Source organism: Gouania willdenowi, chromosome 16 (genome assembly GCF_900634775.1).
Source record: "Gouania willdenowi chromosome 16, fGouWil2.1, whole genome shotgun sequence".
NCBI classification, from domain to species: Eukaryota; Metazoa; Chordata; class Actinopteri; order Blenniiformes; family Gobiesocidae; genus Gouania; species Gouania willdenowi.
The window spans coordinates 31,829,360-31,854,556 of record NC_041059.1 but is presented as its reverse complement, the minus strand read 5'-3'; the positions used below and the strand labels follow the sequence as shown (position 1 = coordinate 31,854,556).

Sequence of the window (25,197 nt, the reverse complement as noted above, 5' to 3'; positions counted from 1 at the left end):
CTTAATATACAAATTTTAACAGCTGCTAAAAATCTGGAGTGCACCTTATTAAATTAAAGTGAACCTTAACTGAGCCATCATCACTGTGAGTTTTACCAACACATCGGAGAAGATGATGATGGGATCAGGTTGTTTGGCTGCATCAATGAGGCCGTAAAAAGCTGAGCGACAGCCATGATAATCAGATTCCAGAAGCTCATTATCTGTAAAAGACTAAGGGAAGAGAGGCAAGAATACCAGGGTCATCACTTTTCAAGTTTTATTCATTACGCTGCAGTTTGACTACAGCATGAGTACAAGCATAAAATCTTTGACTACAACAGCACTTAGAGCAACTTTTTTGTTTTTTTTCTGCTTTTCTGTAAAAGTATTGCAATAAGAGACCTTAGGCCTAAAACCTATTACATTACAATTGCTTAAATAAAAAGAGGCAAAAATACACCACGGTTTTACCTCTGTGTTTGGACATATAGATATATACACTGTATAGGTACTGAATACAGCCATATATGCATATATAGAGAGATTTCAGCACAAAGTCGAATGGAGGACAAGAAAGCTTTTTTTTGTATATGAAGCAAACTGATGTTACAAAAACCCCAATAATTCCAGAAGCAGTTGTTTTCCTTTTTTTACTACTGTGTAGTAACTGTGGCAAACAGGTGTTCAGCAAGAGGCAGTATATGTACTTTCATGATTTGCAAAATGATATAAAGTGGCAAAACCACCCCCTCCCCCCAAAAAAACCTGATACTTATGACAATTAAAACCCCAAGCTTGCTCAAGTATTATTTCATTTCATTGTTGACTTGATGTAATGCTTGTATTAGCATAAACAGTTAATTCATCAGCACATTGATAAAAAAGGAAAAAAAGTTGAAAAAACAAACCATCTGGTTTTTAAAGACATTAGGCATGTTGTGACAGATGATCCAACATGAGTAAACATGTTTATTGAAGGTTATGCCATCTTTATAACTGATAAATATTAAAATAATATAAGGATTCATATTTGTTTTGCAACCATATCCAAGCATACCATGTTTTCTCATAAAAATGACAAAAAGAAAATGCAGTCATTTGCAAATTTGATGCTGCCTTCTTAAAATTATTTTATCCTCTGTACATCATATTACAATATTGACATTGTCTTTTTGTGGTTTCCACCCATTGGGTAGGATATGTGCATAATATATTCAAGTTATATACAGCACGTTACAAACAAACAGACAGACGACTGAAAAAAGCACCATTGGAAGTGAGGCACAACGAAGGTGGGAGCTTTTTGAGTGCAAGTGGGTTCCTATGTCTGCTCCACCCCGAGTTACACCACTGCTCAGACATGGGAGCGAGAGCCTGGACAGCCATGGACACGAGGATTCAAGGTTTGGATTCTGATTCAGGAAAACATACCTATAATATTGGCCCACAGTGGAACCAAATTCTACTTTGTAAAAATAATTTCTACCACTACTCTTGTGGAAATTCTCTTGTACTTGGGTCCCCTGCCACACAGGTGAAAATCTCACACCAGGAACTTCTGCGCAGCCGCATGACTGGACATGTGGTCCAATCAAACATGAACATTAGGCACCTTATTTACTCACATAACAGTAACGTGCAAACTTCCAAGTAGAAAACTGAAAATGTGTCTTTTTGTCGATTCACAAGGTTGGACTGCTTTGAGTGGACAAGCTGAGAAAGGAACAGAAAGCAGGAAAAGGAAAGAAGCGCAAACAAACATGGGTTGGAAACATGGACCGTGCAATGCCCAATCTGCAGGGAGCTACGTTAGCCTTACTTCTTTTATTTGTTTCAATGGACAGACCACACCCTCAAGGCACAGTCATAATGATGGGTCATTTGTGAAACCAATGATTGATATCAAAGAGGTGTGTGTTAGTTATCGACTGAAAAGCAACAAGTAAACAACTTTTAGGTGAATGTTTTCCCTAAACTCCATTAAAGTCTTTCTCCAAACCATTTCAGACTGAACGTCTTAGATTGCTTGATTGTAATCCAAACAATATTTATTTGAAAAAAGAAAATATCAACAATCTTTGTATTGCAAACCCTGAAAATATAATAATAATAATAATAATAATAATAATAATAATAATAATAACAAACTGCTTCTTAATACCATGAAGTGGTAATTGTGGTCCCTAAACATTAACTAAAACTTTTTATGAAAATGATCTGCAACATTTAACAGGTAGATATGTTTAAAGTATACCCATTACAGGCAGACTGGACAGTTTTGTGTTCCGACTGCACAGATATTACACCTGTGCTTGATTTTTAGGAACCGTGAATGAGTGAAGCAGCAGTATTAAATATAGTAGTAGCAGCAGCAGAAACAGCAGCAAATGAAGTAACACCCACGTAATGGTAGATCCAGTTGAGCACAGGCCGAGTGAAAACACACACACACATTCAAACACACTGATGGGATCGTAACACGTTTACTCTAAACTAAACTTTCTACCTGCATTAGTTTTAACAAGCAAATAAATCTGACAAAAGCTGTAAATTCACAATAGACATAGTGAGGAGAACATCCATCTAGGCCTCATTAATGCTGCCGCAGTCAAACAGGGAGATAAACATAAACATCCTCACTTTAACATAATAGCTGCTTTCGAGTTCCATACAACTAACGTCCTGTGGCTGATGCACTTTTGTAAAAGCATACGATAGAAGATGCAAGTCAACAAATGCCATGAAAAGAACAACATGCTTTCCTTTAGTTTAATGAAATATAGTGCTGTGGGCGTGTTTTTTTTTTTTTACAAAGGCACTTTTTTTTTAACACAGATTAGCGAAGTTTACAGTACCCAACTGCTGCCAACTTCATGGTATATCTATTGAGCCTTATTTAGAGGGAAAAAACCTGTAACTTAATTTTAAGATATTTCTATAGTGTTGGTTTACTTTATTCCAATGATGACATTTAGTTCATATGGAAGACGAGAAAGGAAACCCTACAACACAAAATTATTATATTAATATCTAAAATTTGAAGAAAATAAGTACACAAAAAATACACACGGAAGGAAAACCTGTTAGAAAGACTAAGGCTTATAGCCCTAAACTTGAACCTGAGTTAGTGTTCAACTTCAGCCAAATATTGAAGAAATTGGTGGACTTCTTAGCATGAACATTTATCAATATAGTCCAATTCCTTTAGAAAATATAATCAATAGAAATATTGCTTTACATTTAAAGCTGACTTTTCATTTGCTTCTACTGCATCCTACATTCTTCATGTTGAAAATATGCAAAATGTTCATATAAATAGGAGTGTCTCAACCACGACTGCACACCCGCAGTGATCTTAGTAGGTACGGCACAGTAAGTGAGGAAATAGTGCCTCCAATTTTTATTTAAGCATGCAAGAGATTCTTGTGGAATTTTTGAGATCTCAGTAAATCTGCCCCTAATAATTTTGAAATTGTAATGTATTACCGACTGGACTTTTCATGACATTTGTTGATAAATATGTACACCCAAACTACAATGCATTCCCACTAACCAGGGAGTGTGCATGTGTTACAGAGCTCTGGATGCAATCACAGCTTGACTTTCTTGGTACAGCATTAACGAAGCCTGAGCAGCAGATGGATTCTGCACTCCCCTTTAATTTTCTGCTTCGTCATCTTTTCCCTCTGTAGATGACAATCATGCCTTTCTGGCATTTTCAAAGAGACAATTTGCGGAATGCTAATGAAAGCTTAAACAATGTGGAACAAAAAACAAAAAGTAAAATAAAGCAGTTCATCCATGAATTTCTGTAATGAATCACTCTTCTTCACACATTTACTCAGTGCATATGCAGGGAGCGTTTAAGTGCTGTTCTCTGTTGTTAAAAAAGTCTGCCCAGTAATCACACATACACACAAACATGCTTAAATATAGCAAAGTGAGGACTAGCACATTGCCAAACAAATGCTCCACCTCGGTCTCCATTTTAAAGGGCTTGGTGGACTCAGCATCATGTGATCATACTTTTTCAGTGGAGGGATGTCACGCCGATGGCTGGGCAAACACCGTTAGAAAACAGATGACGGTAGGATGCACGAGGAGACTTGAACAAGGAGACAGAAAGAGCAGAGAAAAGGCTAAATTTTTACAAAGGTTTGGTGTATCACAAAGAGGATCCTCCCATAGCCCTTAGACTTCCAGCACAGACGGGTTCTCTGAAAAACCTGATCAGACAAGACACTTCCCAACATTAATTTTGTGGCTTTAGAAATTTGAAGATGAAAAACCATGCCTTGTTTGGTCCTTGTCGAGACTCTGGGACCATAGACGCTACATAAAAATGAACATGACAGCTCACCAAATAAGTTTAAATGTAGAGATGGTGTATGGCATTACTACTGCAAATAATTTCAGCATAAATCCACACTAACCTTGTTTATGTTAGACAAAACACAGCCAAATGTTTAAATGCTATTTTTTTTTTTTCTAAAATTTTGCAGGATTAAGTTTTATTTATAGTATGAAGTTTACTTTGTCAGCTTATGATAGGCTTCAAGTCATAATCACCCTGTTGGCTGGTTGGGGTATTGGTTAAAAATGAAACCCATACGGAAACTTCAAAAACCAACAACCTAATTTCTATTTATTTTTTTGGAAGTGGAAAAATGCTGCAAATATGGCATACATTGTGTATGTTAGTAACTTCTGACAAGTTTAAGCCATACTTCCAATTTTCCAACAAAAGTTGTTAATATTAACCTTTCATGAGCTCGGGCTTGTGTTTTAGGTGCAAGCTATCAAAATGAATTGCTTACAAATTCATCAGCAAAACTTTTAATCTTTCTGAGCAAAATTCATTAATCTTAGCGTCAGGATGGATGCAAGAGAAGCATCTGCTTTAACCAGAGCTCTGGGTGGACATTTGGGTCCATGTTAGCTTTCTTACTTCAATGTTTGGATTCATTTTGTTCATTCTAAACCCCAAGTGCAAGTCTTCTTTAAACACGAGTGTTAAAATGTCTTTTTTGTTTTTCTAACAAACTACGAGTGGGAAAGGTTTGATACACCCAGGGGTAATTCTAGGCCTGATTTCCAGAGCAGATAGAGAACAGATCAGTCACTGGGCCAAAGAGTTAGCAGACAGAAACGTTGTAGGCTGGATGAGGGTTGCTTTTGCAGTTATTTAAAAAAACATAAGCTTATAATACTTGATTTGTGTTTGCTCCCAAACAATGAAACAACTTTGGAGCCAAAATTCAGTCAGCCATCCCATTCACAAAAATGACCAAAATGGAACATTAGTAAAAGAAATTGAACAAACATCATAATACAATTTTCCTCTTGTCTTTTACATCAAAAAGATAGTGCAACTTTTAGAGCGCTTTTCTTGTCTGTGAACGTTTCAAAGAGTCATTCCCCCTTTGTTTTGCCTCTTTGTGAACCTTGGCACTAATGAGATTGGGATTCTTTATTGTTTTCTGTAAATTCTTGATTTTCAGTTTACAGTTTGGGCACAGATCCCAGTCTGGTAGAAAAAGGAGCCCCCCTCCCCCCAAAAAAAGCAAAAAAAAAGTGTATATATATATAAAATAAAAATCCTTCTTAGTTCCAAGGATGGCACAGAAATCCAAGGTAGCCAAACAAAGGAAGTTTCTATCTGTGCTCGATGTATGTCTTTTGTTGAAATTAAGAAAAAAAAGAGGTTTCAGCTCAGTGGTCACAACCTCCCCCAGCAGTACAAGATGTTTTTAGTACTAAACACTAAAATAAAAACCATTTCCAGGCTTGTTTTCCTCCTTATTTTGTTGCTGCTAATGTTGATTTTCTTTTGTGCATGGAGAGAGAACATGAGCGCTAGAAAGAGGAATAGACAGACACCCTATTCTTGTTACAGGTGAACAGAGGCAACGACAGAGACAGTTTGCAGTATTCACACCAGATCGTCTGGGTGGCCGTCTTTTGCCTTGGCAGGTACTGTTGTGCTTTCTGTTTGACTCTGCTGCTGGATCGTCCTGCTACCCAACCCTACTGCTGTCTCCACCCTCTGGTTATTGCTGTGCTGGTGTAGAAAGAACGCTGAGCCGGGATAGTGACCAATCACTTCACTGTACGCTGGCGGGGGACGCTCCATGCGCCCATGGCAGGTGGAGTTGGCCACACTGATGCCCGAGTTGCTGCTAGGTGGTCTTGGACCTCCTCCTCCTAAACTTCCTCCACTCGTTCCCCTAAGAATCCCCCCCCCTCCCATGTCGATTAAGTCACTGTTGTAGATGGTCCGGTTGGGCGGTGCCCGCACCGATTCGCGGTTGAGCTCCATCTGCTGCTCAGGGTCTCGTAATTGGAGGGTGCAGGGCCCCTGGTACGGGGGTGGCTCCTCACCATCTGACAGGGAGATGGTAGGTGGCAGATCGATCTGGTGCTGCAGGTACGGGTAGGTGGGCTGGAAGCGGCTGAAGCCTTCACGCTGCATAAAGGACGGAGCGGTAAAGCAATTTTGGGCCTGCGGTGCGTATAATACCTGAGACACAAAAAAACAGATGCAATAAATGTAAAACAATCATAATTGTGCTCCCACTGGGCCATTAGGTTCAATGGCCTTTTGTAGTTACAATTATAATGATAAAATCTCCATTAAACAAACGCTTCATCCTATTTTTCATTTGAGAGTAAGCTCCCTACATACATGTTAATCCCGGCTGTCTCCAGTGCTTCTCATAGTATTTAACATTTAAACTCTAATAAGTTATGCATAAAAGTAATCTATGGCTTAATTTTGCCTATGTTGTTTGAACAACACGCGTATTAGAATTCAGGAAGTAGCAACAAATAAGTCCAATCTAATCAGTTTGTAATCTACATACAAAATTTAAAGTCATTCATTCCAGCAGGTTTAAGGTCTTAAAAATGTAATTTTGATGTTTGAAGCCCCCACATGAAACAATGAGAAAACATACAAGCACTAGTACATAATCCGACTTGTCTTGAATTCATAACTTTTGACAGCCCAGAGGAAACTTTTCATGTGGCAAGAATGAATATTTCTACAAGTGATCGGCCAAGTCTGGAACCAATTCGCTCTTACATTGTGTAATTATAGGTAAAGAGATGTTCTCCAGCTGATACAACACGTGTCAAACTCAAGACCCAGGGGCCAAATCTGGCCCTTTAGAGCATTCAATTTGTCCAGCAGGGAAAAAGTAAAAACATGAATACATATATGACCAAAAACCAACTAATTAATCTGTAGATATCGCAGTCCCTCAAAACACACAAATTCAATGAAACTTCACAACATCTGCTGGGTATCACTGTTTTCCCAGGCTTATATCATAATGGCAGTCATTTTTAATCTCAAATTGTTAAAATAACTCTTTTTTTTTAATTTTTTTTCAAAATTCAGACATTTTCTTTAAATTATTCCACAAAATGCTATGCAAATTAAATTAAAAATTGATCCAAAAAAATTAAGGAAATCTAAATGAAGATCCCTGCAGGAACTGATATCTGTTACTTATTGCTTGGAATTTGTCAGTGCCTTACGTACTTCATATGTAATTTATATATAAATGATTATTCACAATATATCAATATAATGTTAAAATTACTCATTTTCCCACCTATGATCTGAAGCCCACTTGAGATCCAACTGATCTGTATTTGATAACTGAACTAAAATTAATTTGACACCCCTGATCAATCAGTCATTTTCCATCATTCTCAACATTTGTCAGATCTCATTGCCATCCTCCTCGCCAACAAACACCCCCTCTTTCTGTTCAAAATGTGTTTTGCGTTTCTGTATCTGTCCCTATTTGTCTTTTATGTTTGTGTGCTTGTTCTTAGTGTACACTTTTTTGTAAATAGTCTGAGTGTGCAGAAAAACAAAATATAAAAATGTGTCGCAATGGCGACACATTATAATTTCAATTAGAGACTGTGGCTCTTAAAGCAGAACTAATTAACTTTTTCACCTTAATAAATCCTCCTCGTAGTCCCTCTGAGGGTAATACAAGTGTTTATGGGGTGATTGGGGGTCTTTCATCCCCCCCGCTGTCTCTGATCAGAAAACCGCACTTGCAACTTTCCATGCCTCTGACGCATTGGCAGTCTCACAGCTCTGTTCTTGTTCTCGCAACAACACGTACTGCTTTACGACTGCCCCAATACACAGTAAAGGTGCGTTAACACTGAACGCGACTGTAGTCACTTCAATCGCCCGTGATGAGTCGCTTGAACACAGTGGTGCTTTTTGGTCACTACATCACTTCATCGCTCAAGTGATGTCATTAACAGAAACCAATTGTGTGTGTTTGTGTGTCTGCGCAGCAGGGTGACAGGGGAGACAACTGGCTGATCACTTCAGTTATCATAAACAACACCGCTTTTATGGTATAAATGGTCAACTTAATGAGTTACTAAAAGATGAGTTCAATCAGAATGTAGGCTTATTCAAGAAGGTAACTGCTTTAATTTTGCCCCGGTACGTTTAGGAAGCCTCCCGCTGCCCGTCTCGGGGGGGGTGCGGAGTGTTCATGACAGTGACATAACCAAAAGGGACCTTTAGGGGGAGAACTAAGCAAAAGTTACTTAATTCTGCTTTAATAATCAATCCCCACTGCTTTGAAAAATGACTGGCGGGTGTCGAGCAGGGCACTGAAATACAGAGACGAAGTGAGGAAAAGAGAGAAACTAATGACTTGAAAGAAAAGCAAATGGAATAACAGTGAGGGAAAAAAAGCACAAAGATGAATTAGTGGATGAAATAGAGAAGCAAAACAGTTGAGAGAGAGAAAACTAAAGAAAGTGAGGAGAAAAGTGGATTGGGGAAGAGGAAACATGCCGCAATGATAGAGAAAGTGCAGCAGAGTAGGGCAGCTCTCAGACAGCTGTCTAGACACCATCAGGGGAAGTGTTGCTGATTAATGATGCACCAAAAACCATCCAAAGGCCCCCCACCTCCCGGTCATACTCAGATACACACAGCATTGACGAGCCACCCCCTTTCACTGGCTGCATGTCCTACTGTTATACAGAGGCTTTTTCCTGCGGGTGCTTTTATGCCAACAAGGCTGTGACGAACCTCCACCTGCAGCCCTCTTTTCTCTACAGCACATCCTCTTTAATTTTATCTGCCTATTTTTCTACCAGCCTCCTTTTTCATGGCCTCATAGGGTGTGGTGTATTCCAAAATGTGGACCGCACCAGCAAAACATCAAACCACAGCATTCAGTTTCTCACTGACTGACAGCTAAAATGGAGAAGGCTGCATTAAGGACTGATTTTCAACTCCCACAGTTCATCTGGAATGTTTCCTTTCATTACAACTCGTAGAGCTCCTCGATCTGGCACGAATACCATTGAACAAACAGAGCAGCAGCCATAGTGAGCATGGAAGCATTTGTTGGCAGTTCAGTGTTCGTAAGTCTTTGAGAAGGTGCCAGTTTTTGATTTAAGGTGCGCACCAGACAAATCTGAGTGCAGTATATGAGATCTGGTTCCTGGAAAATTATAAATTTACCAGCAACCAAAATGCAAATGACAGGATATTTGCACCACAACAGCAGTGCTGCAACCACAAGGACCATCCCAGGAAAGCAAACCAGCAAAGTCATAGAGGACAGCCAAGAGGAGACAAACACACTTTATCGTTTCACAAGAAAGGCATATTAGTGAGAGGAAAAACAGAGAATTAATTGGTTTTCATTCAGTTGACCATTTCTTTGGTCAAGGATGATTAGTTATATTTATAGGTGCTTCCACAATCTGCATAAATTTCATTTATTCCTATAAGACTAGGGCACTGTCCCAAATATGAAGTCAGACTAGAGCAGGATTACCTTACAGCAATGGGAGCAGGTTGGACAGAAGAACTGTAGGAGAGATAATCACCCAGAAAAGACCACACAACTTGGAGGATTTAGGGGCATTATAGGGTGGGAAAGAAAACAAGGAAATACTATTGATGCTTGGATGTTATATCTGATTTTATGAAGCGTCAAGATTGCAGACTTCTTTTCTCTGACGTCTACATTAGAATTAGGATTAACAATGACAAAAACTCAGGCTATTGTTCACATGAAAGATGGAGTCAACAATAATAGGTTACAGAAAGATGAACCCTTTATTTTACCAGAGGCAAATCTGACATAAAAATGGAGCTCATTTATTGTCTGAATGAAGGTTTCTGTCATGCAGGTGGCTTTGGAACATGCACTGCAGGAATGTATAGATCCATTAACAAACATCACACAAGATCTTATACAATGATTGTGTGTCAAACATGGGAAAAGTAAGTAAGTAAGTAAGTAAGTAAGTAGTTTATTTATAAAGCGCTTTTTGCAGATAAAATCACAAAGTGCTGTACAGAGTTGTGGTAAAAGTACAAGTGCAACACAATAGAATAATAAAACAAGAGTGCATAAATATCACAAGAACAGCAACATTAAAGGATAAATAAAAATTAAAATCCAGTTAACTAAAAGCTTTTGTGTAAAGTGTAGTCTTCAGCAGTTTTTTTAAAAGTGTCCACACAGTTGAGCTCCCTGAGAGACTGGTGCAGGTTATTCCAGAGTCTGGGAGCTACAGCCTGGAACGCCAGGTCTCCTCTGGTCTTAAATTTAGTTTTTGGGGTCTTTAGGAGACCCTGACCTGAAGACCGAAGGCATCGCCCTGATGAGTAGGGGCACAACAAGTCCGAGATATATTTAGGGGCCTGACCATGTAATGCTCGGAACGTGAGAACTAATATTTTATATTCTATGCGAAACTTAACTGGAAGCCAGTGCAGAGTAGCAAGAATGTGGGTGATGTGGGATGTTCTAGAAGCACCAGTTAAAAGTCTGGCAGCAGCGTTCTGAACGATCTAGAGTCTGTTTAGGGTCGACATTAAAACAAGTAAAAACAGAATTACAGTAGTCAATACGAGATGATATAAATGCATGTATGACCAGTTCCAGATCTGATTTTGATAATAGATGCCTCACTTTAGAGATATTTCTCAGGTGGTAAAAACAGTTTTTCGTCAATTGACGACAATGTCCCTCCAAAGACATGGACTGATCAAAAACAACCCCAAGGTTTCTGAGGCTACAGTCTAAGAACTCGGATAAAAAGTGAAACTCTGAGTCATTAACACTAGAAGTCCCACAGAGGTGTCAAATGAACTTTTTACCTATAAAACCCAGAGAGGTGTCATTTGACCCAAAGAGAACACAAAAATTATTTATTTTTAATGACAGTGTGGTGTGAGAAATGTGCAAAAGAACAACTGTGATTTGTTTTCAATGGTTTTTATTTGTGTAAAAAAAAAAAAACAAAATAAATAAAAATAATGATAATAACAAAGCAACTGTGCACATATTTAGAAGAATCTCCTTCATCCTCTTATTGAGACTCGTGACATACTTGGCACTGCACTTGGCACTGCCTCTCTCTCCTACATTTGCCACATGTGTATTTGTGGCAATGAACACATCGCACAGTTGCGCGATTGCTCTTGCAGCAATGGTTGATCTGACACTTAGCCCTTTTCCCAGGGCCAGGTGTAGGCGGTTGTTGTTGGCGCAGTTGCTCTTTGAGTGCCTTCTTTTCACTCACATGAGAGTTAGCCAACTCTCTTGCTAGCTGAACCAGGAAGTCCACCCGTCTCTCCTGCACCCCGGTGCATGCTTGATAAAGCAGATGTGCATTGAGTGCCGCCATGTCGATCATGTTGTAGAACTGATCGACTGGCCATCGCCGTGTTCCTGTGCGCACACTGTACTCCCGCACCATCTGGTCCATCACATCCACTCCGCACTTTGTGGTGTTGTATTGGGTGATGGTGTTTGGCTTCCTTTTGATGGTTTCCTCAGTCTCAACCACGCTGTGCATGCTGCTGAGAATGTAGACGGTCTTTTTTCGTTTGGGCGCATACACCGTCAGCGTGGCACCAGTGGTGGAAAACACCTAAAAAAGAAGAAATTGTTGTTGTTATAGCGGTTTTAAACACAATGACATACTCAGAGGTGTTGATGGAATAAAAAGACCAACAACATACCTGAGTGGTGAATTCCTTGCGGTCCATCTTTCTAGTTGACTGAGGAATTTCCCGGCGAATCTTGTTGACTGTCCCGAGGATGGTGGTTTTCCGGCTGAGCAGTCGTCGTGCAAGTGTCAGTGATGTAAAGAAATTGTCCGTGGTGACAGTCCTGCCTTTGTCCATAAATGGTTCCATCAGCTTCATCACCACACTCTCAGAAAGTCTCTCCTCACTGGGACGACTGGGGTCCTTTCCAAGATATGGGAGGACATTGCAGATGTACTTTGTTTTCAAATCACAAGCCACCCAAAACTTTATGCCAAATTTGTCGGGTTTTGTTGCAATGTACTGCAGGAAACAGCAGCGAGTCTTCGATGGGAAAAGCTGTTCATCAATTGTGATGTGTCGTAGCATGTGATGCAGTTGGTAACAAACGATCCCCACACATCCGAAATTGCAGCAAACTTATCTGTCTGCACTCGCTCACTGCGCGTAAACATGTCATCAAATCGTAGGTGACGCATGATGTCTTGGAAACGGTTTCGTGACATAATTCCAGTGATAAGTGGGTTTCCCAGGCATGCTGACCAGCTGTCACGCAGAGATGGAACCTTGGTCACCCCCCTCAAAATAATAACAGAAATAAATGCCATTAGTTCATGGAGGATCATGAACCAGTCCGTCTGCTCCGTTTGCCGTGCATGCTGAATAGTCCATTCTTGAATGGTACGGAGCATGCCAACAGTAATGAAACAGAGGAAGCTCTGAAGGCGACTCCTGATTCTTCTTCTGGCCTTTGCTGTTGGCTCTCCATCTGCAGCGTACGGTTCCATTGGAGTGAAACGGAGAATTGTACCCACATGTTCTTCATGCCACACTGTGCCCTCTTTCGCCGTCTCTGTGGGCTCACTCTCCAACCGAGCTCTCTTTTCCAGATGAGGAGCAGTCTCGTCATCTGCAATGTGAACAAATTCAAATTATTCTTTTGTTTGGTTTTAAATAAAAATAAAGTCAGGAAATGAAAATAGGATGTTTGGGAAATCTAACCTGAAGACAGCTCAGAGTCCGAATCCGAATTTGGCTGAAGGTTTATGTCCTCTCCATCTGAGTCACAAGGGTTTGCCTTGTTCAGGATCAATTCCAACGCTTCTTGAGTGGTAAATCTTCTCTGCATTTTGAGTAGAATAAGTGTGGAGTGTCAGCAGGTGGAAGCAGCCAGCTATTTATTCCCCACAGCACAAAAGGCTGCATGACAACAGGGTATTCCAGGGGTGTCCAATTCCGGTCCTCGAGGGCCACTAATCAGCACACCTTATTCAAATGATCATCCAGCTCTGCAGAAGCCTGATAATCATTTGAATCAGGTGTGTTGGAAGAGGTGACTCTGTTTCTTTCAATGTTTGTAGTCTGTGTTTGTTCTCCCCCAGCATCAAGCAGAACGAGTTAATAAACGGGGCATTGTGACTTTAGCTTCCAGGGCACTTCCCCCTAACATTCCAGACTTCCATTGTTAGAGTCAGGCTCTCCCCCCTGCTGATTTCTCAGGTGATTCATTTACAAATGAATAGATGGAAATTGTAGCCATCAGAGTCGTCAGTTTGGTCCTAGAGTTCATTTGACCCTGCTCTGGGACTTCTGGGGGGATATAGAAATCCCTGGGACTTCTAGTGTTAAAGGAGCAGTACAACTGGATATTGTCAGCATAAAAATGATAAGACACATTTTTAAAACCACGGATCAACCGACCAAGAGGCATCAGATACAATAAAAACAAAACAGGCCCCAGAACAGAGCCCTGGGCTACTCCACATGAAAGGTTGGACATTTTAGACATAACATCGTTAATAGCAACATTAAAGGTTCTTCCATTAATGTAAGAGGTAAACCACTGGAGAACAGTACCAGAAAACCCCATCTCAGATTTGAGTCGATCAGCCAGTATACTGTGATCTATAGTACCAAAGGCAGCTGTCAAGTCAAGTAAAACTAAAACTGTGTAACGACCAGAGTCAGCGGCCATCATCATGTCACTAGAAACTTTCAGAAGAGCAGTTTCCGTGGAGTGGATTGATCTAAAACCAGATTGATATTTATCATAAATATCATGCTGTTCCATGTATGAGGTTAGCTGCTTAGCAACCATTTTCTCCATGATTTTAGACATGAAGGGAAGCTTAGATATGGGCCGGTAGTTTATAGGCTCCCCCGGATCAAGATTGGGTTTTTTAAGAATGGGGTTTATTATCGCATGTTTAAAAAAGCTGGGGACCGAGCCAGATAAAAGTGAGAGGTTTATCAATTTTACCACCCAAGGACCAACAACATCAAAAACATTTAAAAGCAGAGAAGTAGGAACAATGTCTACAGTGCTCGATGAGGGTTTCATCTTTCCTTCTAAAACTTGAACATCCTGCAGGCTGACAGGAGTGAAGGAGGACCATGAGGTCACAGGGGCTGATGCACTGCACAAGCTAACCAAGGGAGGAGTGATGCTAGCCCTGATATCCTGTACTTTATTTACAAAGAAATTTCAAAAATTGTAACAGTCCTCCTGTGTGTGTACAGGCACATGGGACGGTGAGGGTGCAACAAGATTTTCAATAGTATTGAACAAAACCTTGGGGTTCCTCTTATTTTGCAAAACAAGATTAGTGAAATAAGCAGAGTGGGCATTATCTTTTCTTTTAAATGGAGTCTGTGCACCTCTAGTTTAGTGGTTTTCCACAACCGTTCCACTTTTCGGCAGCTTCTCCTAAAGCTAAAAATAGCTTCATTCATCCACGGACAAGGTTTCTTATTAGAGCCTGGAGTATTTTTAGCTGGTGCTACTGTGTCCTAAACAGACAGACAATGGCTGTTGAAGTCTGTCATAAAAGTGTCAACATCATCACAACTAGCAAATGTAGTTGGATCAAAAGAGGCAGAAAATCCACTGATTGCTGCTTCATTAAGAATGCGTCTTCGATTTTCACATTAGAAGTAGTCTGTACCAGTGTGACTGACAGATTAAATACGATACAGCAATGGTCCCTTATTTGTAAAATTTGTAAAAAGCTGTAGGAGAACATGCAGAGGCATTTTTTGTGACTGCATCACAAAATAGGAGGCTGGTGGTCTTATCTGTTTCAAGTCAGAGGCTAACCCAAACCTGACTAATAGTGAGTGAACAGGTGAGCAAGGAAGAAACCCTTTGAAGATGCTAACGTTGTACTGAGAGCCCTCTAACTGTCAACACTCTTTTACGGTAGATGGTAAATAACATAGAAACTTCATTTTCACATATGTACATTACAGTTATTCATTAGTTAGTTATTAGTTAATATGTACAGTATGATAAAATTCTTATCTTCCTCATGCTATGCTTTATTGAGAAGTTAGCTGCCATTTGTAGATGCCCAAAAAAGCATCATTACCCTCTACAATTCCTACTATTGGACATTTTTTTTTTTTTTGTTGTTAAACCTATTTTTATAATAATTGAATCATAAAACTATATATATATATATATATATATATATATATTATAATCTAAAATGATCTATTTAAGATTTAACTACTACATCTTTTCTATTAACAACTTTACAGACTTTTTTTTTTTTTACTCATATGGGTCCTAACTGGTTTTAATGGGCTGAGGATGTGTTGCTGAACCAAAACCACGTATAAAATAGGGTAGTTAATTATCAAGTGCCGTGCTAAATAACTACCTTATTGATCAAACAAATTAAACATAGTAGAAGGAAAAATAAAATAAGCATTTAAGTAATTAAGCTAAGAGGCTGTTCTGAGGACAAACTTGGTCAATATGGCTTACCTCTGAGGGAGCTTGTTGAGAGCCACCGTCTGAAGACCACAGATAGCCATCCTACACACCGAGACAAAGAAACAAAAGATAAAAGCTTTCTTTCGGCTTGGATGCAGTAAAAGCAGTAAAACATCTTTAATGCTTACAGTCGGTAACTTTGATAAAGTCAACAAACAACTGCTTCTGATAATTTTCTTGGAATATTCAATAAAACATCATCATTCCAACGATTGCTGTAAAGCACACTGACTTGTGCTAGTAGAACGCCTTCAGATCACTAACACCCAGGCTTTGTTTGTTGTGATGATAAGTTTTGATAAGAGATCTAAAGCAAACAAAAAACAAACTTTTATCTCACACCAAAAATAGAAAGTAAAAAAAAGTTAAAAAAAAAAAACAAAAAACCTTATGGCATTAAACCTAAAATCCTGCCCCGATGTTAAGTGAGGACAACATGCGACAGACAACTACTATCTAAAATAAATAAGTAAGATAAAAGTTACATTAACAACAACAAAACTACTATCGCAACTTCTGGTTTGACAGCGTTATGGATGACTGCTTTAGTCAGAGCTCTAGGTCAGCTGAATGCTAATCACCCTAACATACGTGATGCACCACAATAATACCAGGAACGTGTCAGCCAGGGGCTTTTCAAAGGTCACTTGTCATGCCACATGGCAAGTTAGGATTTCGTTTAATAACAAAACAAACAAACAAAAAAACAGAACCATATTTCACTAATAGCGATACTTAACCATTCATTTATTAGCAAGTGTAACGTGTGCGTGTTACTGTTGGATCATTTTGCCTTGGAAGCTCATAAACTGTTTTTCTATCAACAACTACCAAAATATATCAATATTTAGTTTGATTCAGTGTATACGCATTGGCACACTCACCTCAACTCTATCGTACCGGCAGCTACTAAGAATGTTTTGATTTATTAATGTTTTCCTCCAATTTTGATTAAATATAAATAAAATGAATTTAATAAAATATTCTGGTTTCCAATTGACCTTATGTGAAATAGATTAAAAAAAATGAACAGAAAAGATCAAATTAATTAAAATAATCCATTCATTCATGTTTTCATTAGATTTTAACCTATTTATTACAATTAAAGACAATGTATAATTGGCTTCTGACAGAGTCTAATTTAGAGCTGACAATGACAATTGATTACATTTATGAAGCTTTTTGAATAGCTACAGCCCCCCTGCCTAAAGTACGGTAATGCCTAATCTCAGATCAAGAAACACCTAACTGATAAGAAAAGTACTGAAGTCAATTTCTATTTATCCAGAATAGAAGGTGGACTCATAGGTCAGTCAGTTTCTCCTTTTTTTAATTAAAAAAAAAAAAAAAAACAAAAAAAAAACAACAACAACTAAAAACTATAGGATTCAAAAACAACATCTGGAGTACATATGGGGGAGCAAAAACATATAAAAGTTTACAAGAGCTGCAGGAGAAAGAGGACCAATACATATTAATTAAAGGTCAATTAGAAGACGAAATTGCTATACTTGGCTGACTTTTTTAAAAATTTATTTAAGTAGGGACAGTACATATTAATGTACATTAATTTTTTTTTAAAAAATGCCAGATTATAGCCAATGGCTAATTTCCATCTGTTGTCCCTAGACAGGCTGATGTAATGAAATGTCACACTTAACAATGAGACATGGCGGGACACAAAACAATACACAAAAGGATTACATACAGGACAAAGAACATAGGGATCATAAAATACAGTAACTTTTCATGTAAATGGAACACTGGGACTTTAATGTTCATATAGATTTTAAGCTGTTGAATGTTTTCTGTTGCACTTTTTGATCATGTAAAGCACATTGAGTTGCCTTGTGTATGAAATGTGCTATACAAATAAATTTGCCTTGCCTGGCCTTGCATTGCCTACACTGGTTAATGTGGAATGCTAGAAAACGGTAATATTACTCAGAGAACAATAGTCAGCACTAAATAAAATAAAAACTGACCCAGTTATTATTAACCAATGGGTTAAATAAATTTCTACAATTGAATTAAATGCTTATCAGACAGAAACCAATATCGGATCAGTACACCCTAAAGAGGAATGCAAAATGGGAATAGCCGATTTACAGCTATCCATTTTACAGCTCAAACTTAGTGTACTTAATGATAGAAAGCTATCGGATATCGGTCCAATATCAGCCAGAAAACGAATATCGGATTTTATCGGAAAGCATCTCAAATCTCCGATATATATTATATTTTATTTATTCAATTGTAGAATACTAGTGTTGTGTTCAAGACCACACTATCCGAGACCAAGACTTGCCCGAGACCAGAATGCATCGAGACCAAGACAAGACCAAGACTTTCGGGAGCCGAGACCGAGTCAAGACCAAGACCATTTTTCCATTTTTTTTTAATTTAAAAAAAATATATATAAATAAATAAAATTATGACAAGGTTCGACAGCTAAATAACATTCTCTCTTTAATTTTAGTTTCTTTTAAATACATTTGACGGAGAAAAAAGGTGCCTGCAAAAAATTAACTCAAATATTAAAACTACAACTGCTACTGATAAATTCACAATTATTCTACATATTTGAAAACAATATTTTTGTGTTTAAAAGTATTTCTGCCAAGAAATAACACGGTGAAACTAATAATAACAAACTCAAACCCTGGAACAGTCATGTGACAAATCAATCAACAGTTCTTGTTGAGAAAGATTATTATTATTCTGGATACAGTGGAAACAGAAACTATAAAAAATAGTTATATTGTGAACCAGTTTATATTGTAGGGAATATATTATATACAAATATGTAATTGGAGTCTAAAGCCACAAAAAACACCACTTTAAAAAGAAAATAGACTAATATAAGACCTCTTTACAGTTATTTGAGTCATTCTGGCTTGCGCGACTTGCGGCGATGACGCGCTGGTGACGACATAATCCAAGATGGCGGCGGCCCGGACTACAGCCAATACTATGTAATAAAAGCCTTAAAAGACATGGATATAATGAAAAGAGTGGATGGACAGGGGCATAAACATGCAGACTTTCACACGGACACACACAGACTTATTAAACACACACGGACCTCGGTATCGAAGTGTCCTTGGGCAAGACACTGAACCCCAAGTTGCTCCCAGTGGTTGACTAGCGCCTTCCATGGCAGCTCTGTCCCAGTCGTGTGTGAATGTGAGTGTGAATGAGCTAATATGTAAAGCACTTTGTGACCTGTCTGTGAAAGGTGCTCTAGAAATAAACATTACTTACTTATTTAAACGGAACAGGCTTCACCGAATGGCAGGCACTAGGACCCAGAGGCGGAGTAAATGCGTTCCCTTAATGCATGTTTATCATTTTACCTGTTGTTAGAGATACTATCTTTATCAGGGAGCAAATATTTATTACCAGTTTAGTACCGATTAGTTTCTATCTCCCTTCCACTCTGCGGTCCAAACTGAAACCGTAGCCGCGCGCACGCACACGCACATTAAGGAAGGTTGTGGTCATTATATGGGGTGGATTAAAGAATGAATAAAGGATTGTTTTATCCCATTCTTCTCCTTGTTATTATCACATTATAAAAAAAGTTTAAAAATAGCAGGAATTAGTGCTGGTCTCGAACGGTCTTGAGGGAAAATCCCGAGTCTGGGCAGCCCGAGTCCGAGACAAGACCGAGTCAAAATGCTTTCAAGTCCGAGACGAGACAGAGACCTTTAAAATTTGGTCTCGAGACCAAGACCGGTCTCGACTACAACAACACTATAGAATACTGTAGATAATATGTTGATGGTTAACATTTATGTAACCAATTGGTTAACCCTCTTCGGCCGACGGACGCGCTGGTGCGTCCTGATCACATGATTGTTTTAAAGAGCCAATAGCGAAATGTCGCAACATCCTTGGATCTCCGTTTTAATGAGCCAATAGCGAAATGTCGCAACATCCTTGGATCTCCGTTTTAATATCAGTCAAAAGTGTGGAAGTCAAACTACAAACCAGTCTTTAAATCATGTTCATAGGCCAAATAAACGTAGACTTATGATGGAAAATGTGAGCATGTTTTTCGGTGACATTTTCTTGAGCTGTGCAGGAAGATGATGCAGAGTGTGTCTAAAACTAAAGTGTTGTGCAGCAAGAAAGAACAACGGTGAAATGTCACATTATAGCTTTTCCTATTGGCCGAGAAGAAGAAGGCCATTGTCCAATCATAATGTCCACATAAAGTGAGAATTTTGTTGGAGAAAGAGAGAGAAAGAGGTGAGTTGAGAGATTTGAGATTATAGTGATTATTACTGTGATTTGACTGTTTAGTGAGTGTGTGGTGTGTATCAACACAATCAGGCACAAATAATTTGTCTTTCCCTGTATTTGTGATTCATACTTTTTTATATAGTATTTTTATAATAGTTGTACAAAATCGCCTGAGACATTGCTTGGATTTCACTGTAAATAGCTATAAATAACTGTGTTTTTTAATTCATCTGTAAGTTTTTGAAATATATAGCTTAGATTTGCTATACAAGTGATACAAATGATTCGTTAAAAATGTTTGTGACTTTTATAGTAAAAAACCTAACTTTTTCCCACTCGAATTTGAGTTTTTATAGTGGTTTTAGATCCACTGTGTTAATACAGTATGCCATATTAAAGACAATGGTTCAGTGACAACTTGAGAGGCTCTGTGACGGTCAGAAAAGTGTGACGAATGTTGCTGAATGGGTATGTATTTGGCTCCACACACAACCAAATTCATCTTTTCATCACATCTTGGACAATCAGGTCATCAGGCTGCTGTTTATATTAAATATGATACATTTAAAATAATAGATAAGTGGCTTCAAATCACCCTTCATGTGTCAGAAAATATATAAGTATAACAGGAGGAGAGCCACAAACAATATCAAGAGCCAGGGAAATTATAGGCAACCCAGATTTCAAGCATCAAATAAGTGATAGTCTAATCTTCTTCCATCTCCTGAAGCCTCTGTCTGATCACTGTTAACCCATTAATAGAAGGAAGTTGCTTTAAATTGTTTGCACAACTAAAGCAAAATAATGGGTGTAAGAACACAGTGTTTGACAACATACAAGGAATGGGAAACATTTACCAATCGGTCAGACAAACACTTGGAGTTTTACAGACTGCCAAAAGTTATAACAAATCTGGGAGAATAATGTCAAAATGCTTGTGGTTAGCAAAGCTAAACCAGGATCTACGAGACAAAAATCTGGACAACATCCGAATTTGTTCAGCCCATTTCTTGTCTGGTAAGTGAACTGTTGATAGCAGCTTAACTAATTTTCTAGTGTAATGATAAGAATATACTGTAATTCATATGAAAATTGCCAAATACTTATTTTTCTTCCGCAACTTGCTTCGTCTTGGGATTCCTCCTCGGCTATTAATGCAGCACTAATAACATGTATGTCATCTTATAGGGGCAGTGTCAAGGATGTGCAGTCAACCTTTTTGGAGCAAAAATGTCAAGGTCAAGGTCGCGTCAAGTGTCAAAAACCAAAATGTTCCATATCTCTACCAATATTTATCATACAAGTTTGATGCTTACATTTATGAAAAGCTCATCTCAAGTGGAGTATTTTATTTAATTGGACCAATGCTGTAGGACCTACCAGAAAAAGATTGGTAGGGGCAAAGTTCATGACGTCAAAAAAAAAAAAAAAATATTCTTCCCTATAACTTGGCCACAAATTGAGATACCGTGCTCAGACTGGTACCATTGAACAACATTTCCTTTTAATATGTGTCCTTGACCTTCGCTTAAGGTCATATTTAAGGTCAAGGTCAGTCTTCTGTTTTTCCTGCATTATTGCAATTTAATTAGTAAAAAGAAACATTACTGAACAACAAAAACACACAATAAGATGTCTTTCACATGAATAATTCTATTTGCCAATTTTCAATTGCAAAATACATATTTTCTTTGGGAATACAGGTCTTGTCTAGTTTACTTAATATAATCTCATTTAATAGCCTGCTAGAGTAGCAGTGCTTAAAATGTAGAGCTAAAATGTGCTGTATTTCTCATTGTATTGCAGGTAAAAGGACTGACCTTTATCAAAAGGATGACCGAGATTGGGTTAGGGTTAAAACCAGGTAGTTGACGATATCAGTAGATGCAATCGACGTAAGACTCTCCGGGATGTCATTGATCTACACATTTTGAAGAGCTTTTCTGTATTTTCAAACATTTATCCATTGCAGTGTTTACCTCCTCGTGCCTCCAATATGGCCACACATCCGGGTTACTGCCCAGAATGTGACATAGGTGAACCCCCTCTATAGTTTGCTCGGACGACGGAGCATTGGTAGCTGACACACACGCCGGTTCTAGCCTCATCCCTGGTGGGAAGACTAAACTGGCACTCCAACTAGAAGTCACCGTGAACCGAACGTTCAAAAACAAGCTTTAGTTGTGGGCAGAAAGGATACGCTGAGGCTCGCACAGTTTTTCAAACACGAGACGGCTGCAACGAACTTCCAGGTGTCTAAGCTGACCAACAGAGCACAGCAGCTGGAGTATCAAGCCCCCTACCTGCACGTTCTGATTAGCTGAATCATTTGATTGACACCCTTATCAGGCAACAGAGTGCCACCTAATAAAAGTGCAACTCTATTTATTGGTTTAAAGAAGGTACCAATCATCATTGCACCGAGCAGGTTGAATAAATACATGTATACAATAAACAGGTCGTTCATTCCAATTGTACACTGTACAACAACAACACAACCTGAACATTTTATTGTTTTCCGTCTTTCCACTCACTGTTCACTCATTGATTAACGTATTTTTTTTTTAAATATACTTTGGCACTTATTGTATGTTTGGTTCTTATTGTATATTTAACTTTTTCTTTTTATCTGTTTACTGCTGTAACAAATTATTTTTCCTGTTGTGGGATTAACAAAGTACAAGTCAATCAATATTCAATCCATAAAAACTATGCAGACAAGCTAAGTGATGTTATGGCTATGATGTTTGCCTATGTATCTACACAGTCGTTTAAGAAACACGAAAGTAAAGTAACAAATGGTGCAGTTAATTTTGAAATGCAGTAACGAGTAATCTCTTTTTTTAACTCACTCAATCCAAACGCTCAGTATCATTGACGAGAAAACTCGTCATTTGCGTTTTTTCACGAAGGTTACTAGAAAACACCCTGGTGGAGGTCCCTCATTAATATCTAGGCTATAATGTGATGTAGTAACCAACTGGTACCCTGAAGGTGGCAGAAGCACACCTTTAGATGAGAGTCCTTGATGCTACCTTAGCTAAGGAGTAAGAAGCAGGAACGAGTGAGATTATGGCGCTACGGAGTGCTATTATAAAGAATCCAGCAGCTCACAGCACCACATACTAACACAGAACATGTGTGGACCTGAGTGGATTATTCATAATGTTGCGATTGTGAGATAAAACCATCAATTAACGAGCCAAAACAGTCATCGCTGCGTGTCAAGAGGAAGAGGAAGTAACGTCTGTGTGATCGACGGGGGGTGGGTGGGCCTCAACTGTGAGCAAGATAGCAAAATAATAGGTGACATGTAGGTGGTAGCAGTGCACCTTTGGATGCAGAGCTCAGAGGGAGAGGAAAGGAGTTTACAAGACAGAAAATGGCGCGAGATGATGTCAATGTTGCTACCAGCGCACAGCTGACCAGAGCATGTGTGGAACTTTAGCGGATTACTGGAGTGTGGCGATGGTGAGATAAAACGATAAAAAAAACGGGGTAAACAGTGACACTCGGCATGTCTGCGAGGAGGAGGAAGTTGCGTGTGTGCAGACTGACGGGAGAGAAACTTGGAGGAACACCAAAATACAGTAAGAAAGCCATTCAACTCTGACCCAGATAGCAAAATAATAATAATTTTCTCATCAAAAGCCTTGTCTCAGTGTTTTTTTGTTTTGTTTTATATAAATAAACAATGTTCAGATATTAGAGTTGTCACTAAAGCAAAAAAATAGCTTTAAAGTCACTGACAGGGGTTTATTTTAGAAAGAGGCTGTTTTCTCAGCTTTTTGCTCTGAAACTGAAGATTTGTGTCAAACTTGCTCTATTCAACGGCTGATTACAAAAGAACGAAACGAGCCAGAAACAAAAAACATTTTCTGATGAAAGTAGAGGCTTCAATCTTTCAGAATCAGATTTCAGATAGTCATAGTACAAAACATTCTGTGGGTCTATAAAATCCGTGAAAATGCTCAAAAACGGCTGGCACTGACGGGGGTAGAAAATCTGAAAATGGCTGGCACTGAGTGAGTTAACTACACCAACAGTTGAAAATGAAAAAACAACACTTGAAGTGCAAAGATGGGCACCAGTTTCCTTCTACTGAGCTGGCCACACCATGCTTATTTCCTCGAATAGTCTTGTCCCTTTGCAGTTTAGTGAAAGCTCACTTGAAGTCTGGTGCAGACCAAACAAGCAAAGTCTGGTCCTCTGTAAAATGCGAGTCTCGGTTTGCCTTAAGTAAAGCCTGGTGCGGTTTTTACGAGAAAGCAAACCCAGACCAAACATAGAATGTGACATTGAAACGCAATTGTAACGAAGCAAGTCCGCCAATGACTGGGCAGCGGCATACAGCAATCATTCAAACTGTCGCTGCACACACGCATACACCCAGCACTCCTGCATCCAGCAGGCAGTACAAAAATATACACGCCACAAACATTTCCACACTTCTTTCTATATTACTCCCACATCATTCATAAATTTTACTTCTCTTCCCCAAACTGTTAACGTAGTAGGCCATGGGAGCACACTTGACTGCTCTGTGTTTCATCTGCTGATACATTCACGTCTTCACATGATACAACCTTACCGGTGGCATGACGCCTCTGAGACGAGGCAAAGTCATCTTTGTTCTTAGGTAGTGCATATGCGCGGGTTTAAGATTTTCTTTGAAAAAGGCATTTTTCTGACCAAAGTGTTGTTTTTGTCTACTTACTAAAAAGGAGGCGGAAAAATTCTGTCCAATAGGTGACCGACCGTTTTGTGTGTTGACGTTGTTTGGTGTGCTTGGCAAAGAGCGGTGTGAAAGCGTACCAGACCAAATTAAAATACAAAAATGTTGCAGATTTACAACCTGAACTTCACAGAATCCACCGTACTAATGTATATATGTGTAAGCACCCTAAAATATGCTTTGTCTTTAATAGAGCCACGATTAACTTATTGTCTGAAACCTTTTTTTGTTAAGTGTGTTTGTGATGCATAACATCTGTTTAACAAATACTCAAAAGAAAGAGACAAGATCACATTTTTAGTTTCTAAATGTTTTTTTCTTTCAACGGTAGTTCTTTGAAGCAAAGGTGTCTGTTTTTTACAAGTTTTGTCACCAAAGTGTATTTCT

At 38.8% G+C, this 25,197-nt stretch overlaps 1 protein-coding gene across 4 annotated transcripts in view; it reads right to left on the bottom strand.

The window, feature by feature from the left end:
- Positions 1-1,157: 1,157 nt before the first annotated feature.
- LOC114478578 (low-density lipoprotein receptor class A domain-containing protein 4-like) overlaps positions 1,158-25,197 on the bottom strand; it is a 120,427-nt gene continuing 96,387 nt past the window's right edge. For all 4 annotated transcript variants that reach the window (XM_028471745.1, XM_028471744.1, XM_028471747.1 and 1 more), the window contains 2 exons: positions 15,819-15,869; positions 1,158-6,502 (listed from right to left, as the gene is read on the bottom strand). In XM_028471745.1, coding sequence (XP_028327546.1) covers positions 5,915-6,502; positions 15,819-15,869 — 639 coding nt within the window. In that variant the 3' untranslated portion in view covers positions 1,158-5,914. The remainder of the gene's footprint in view (positions 6,503-15,818; positions 15,870-25,197) is intronic.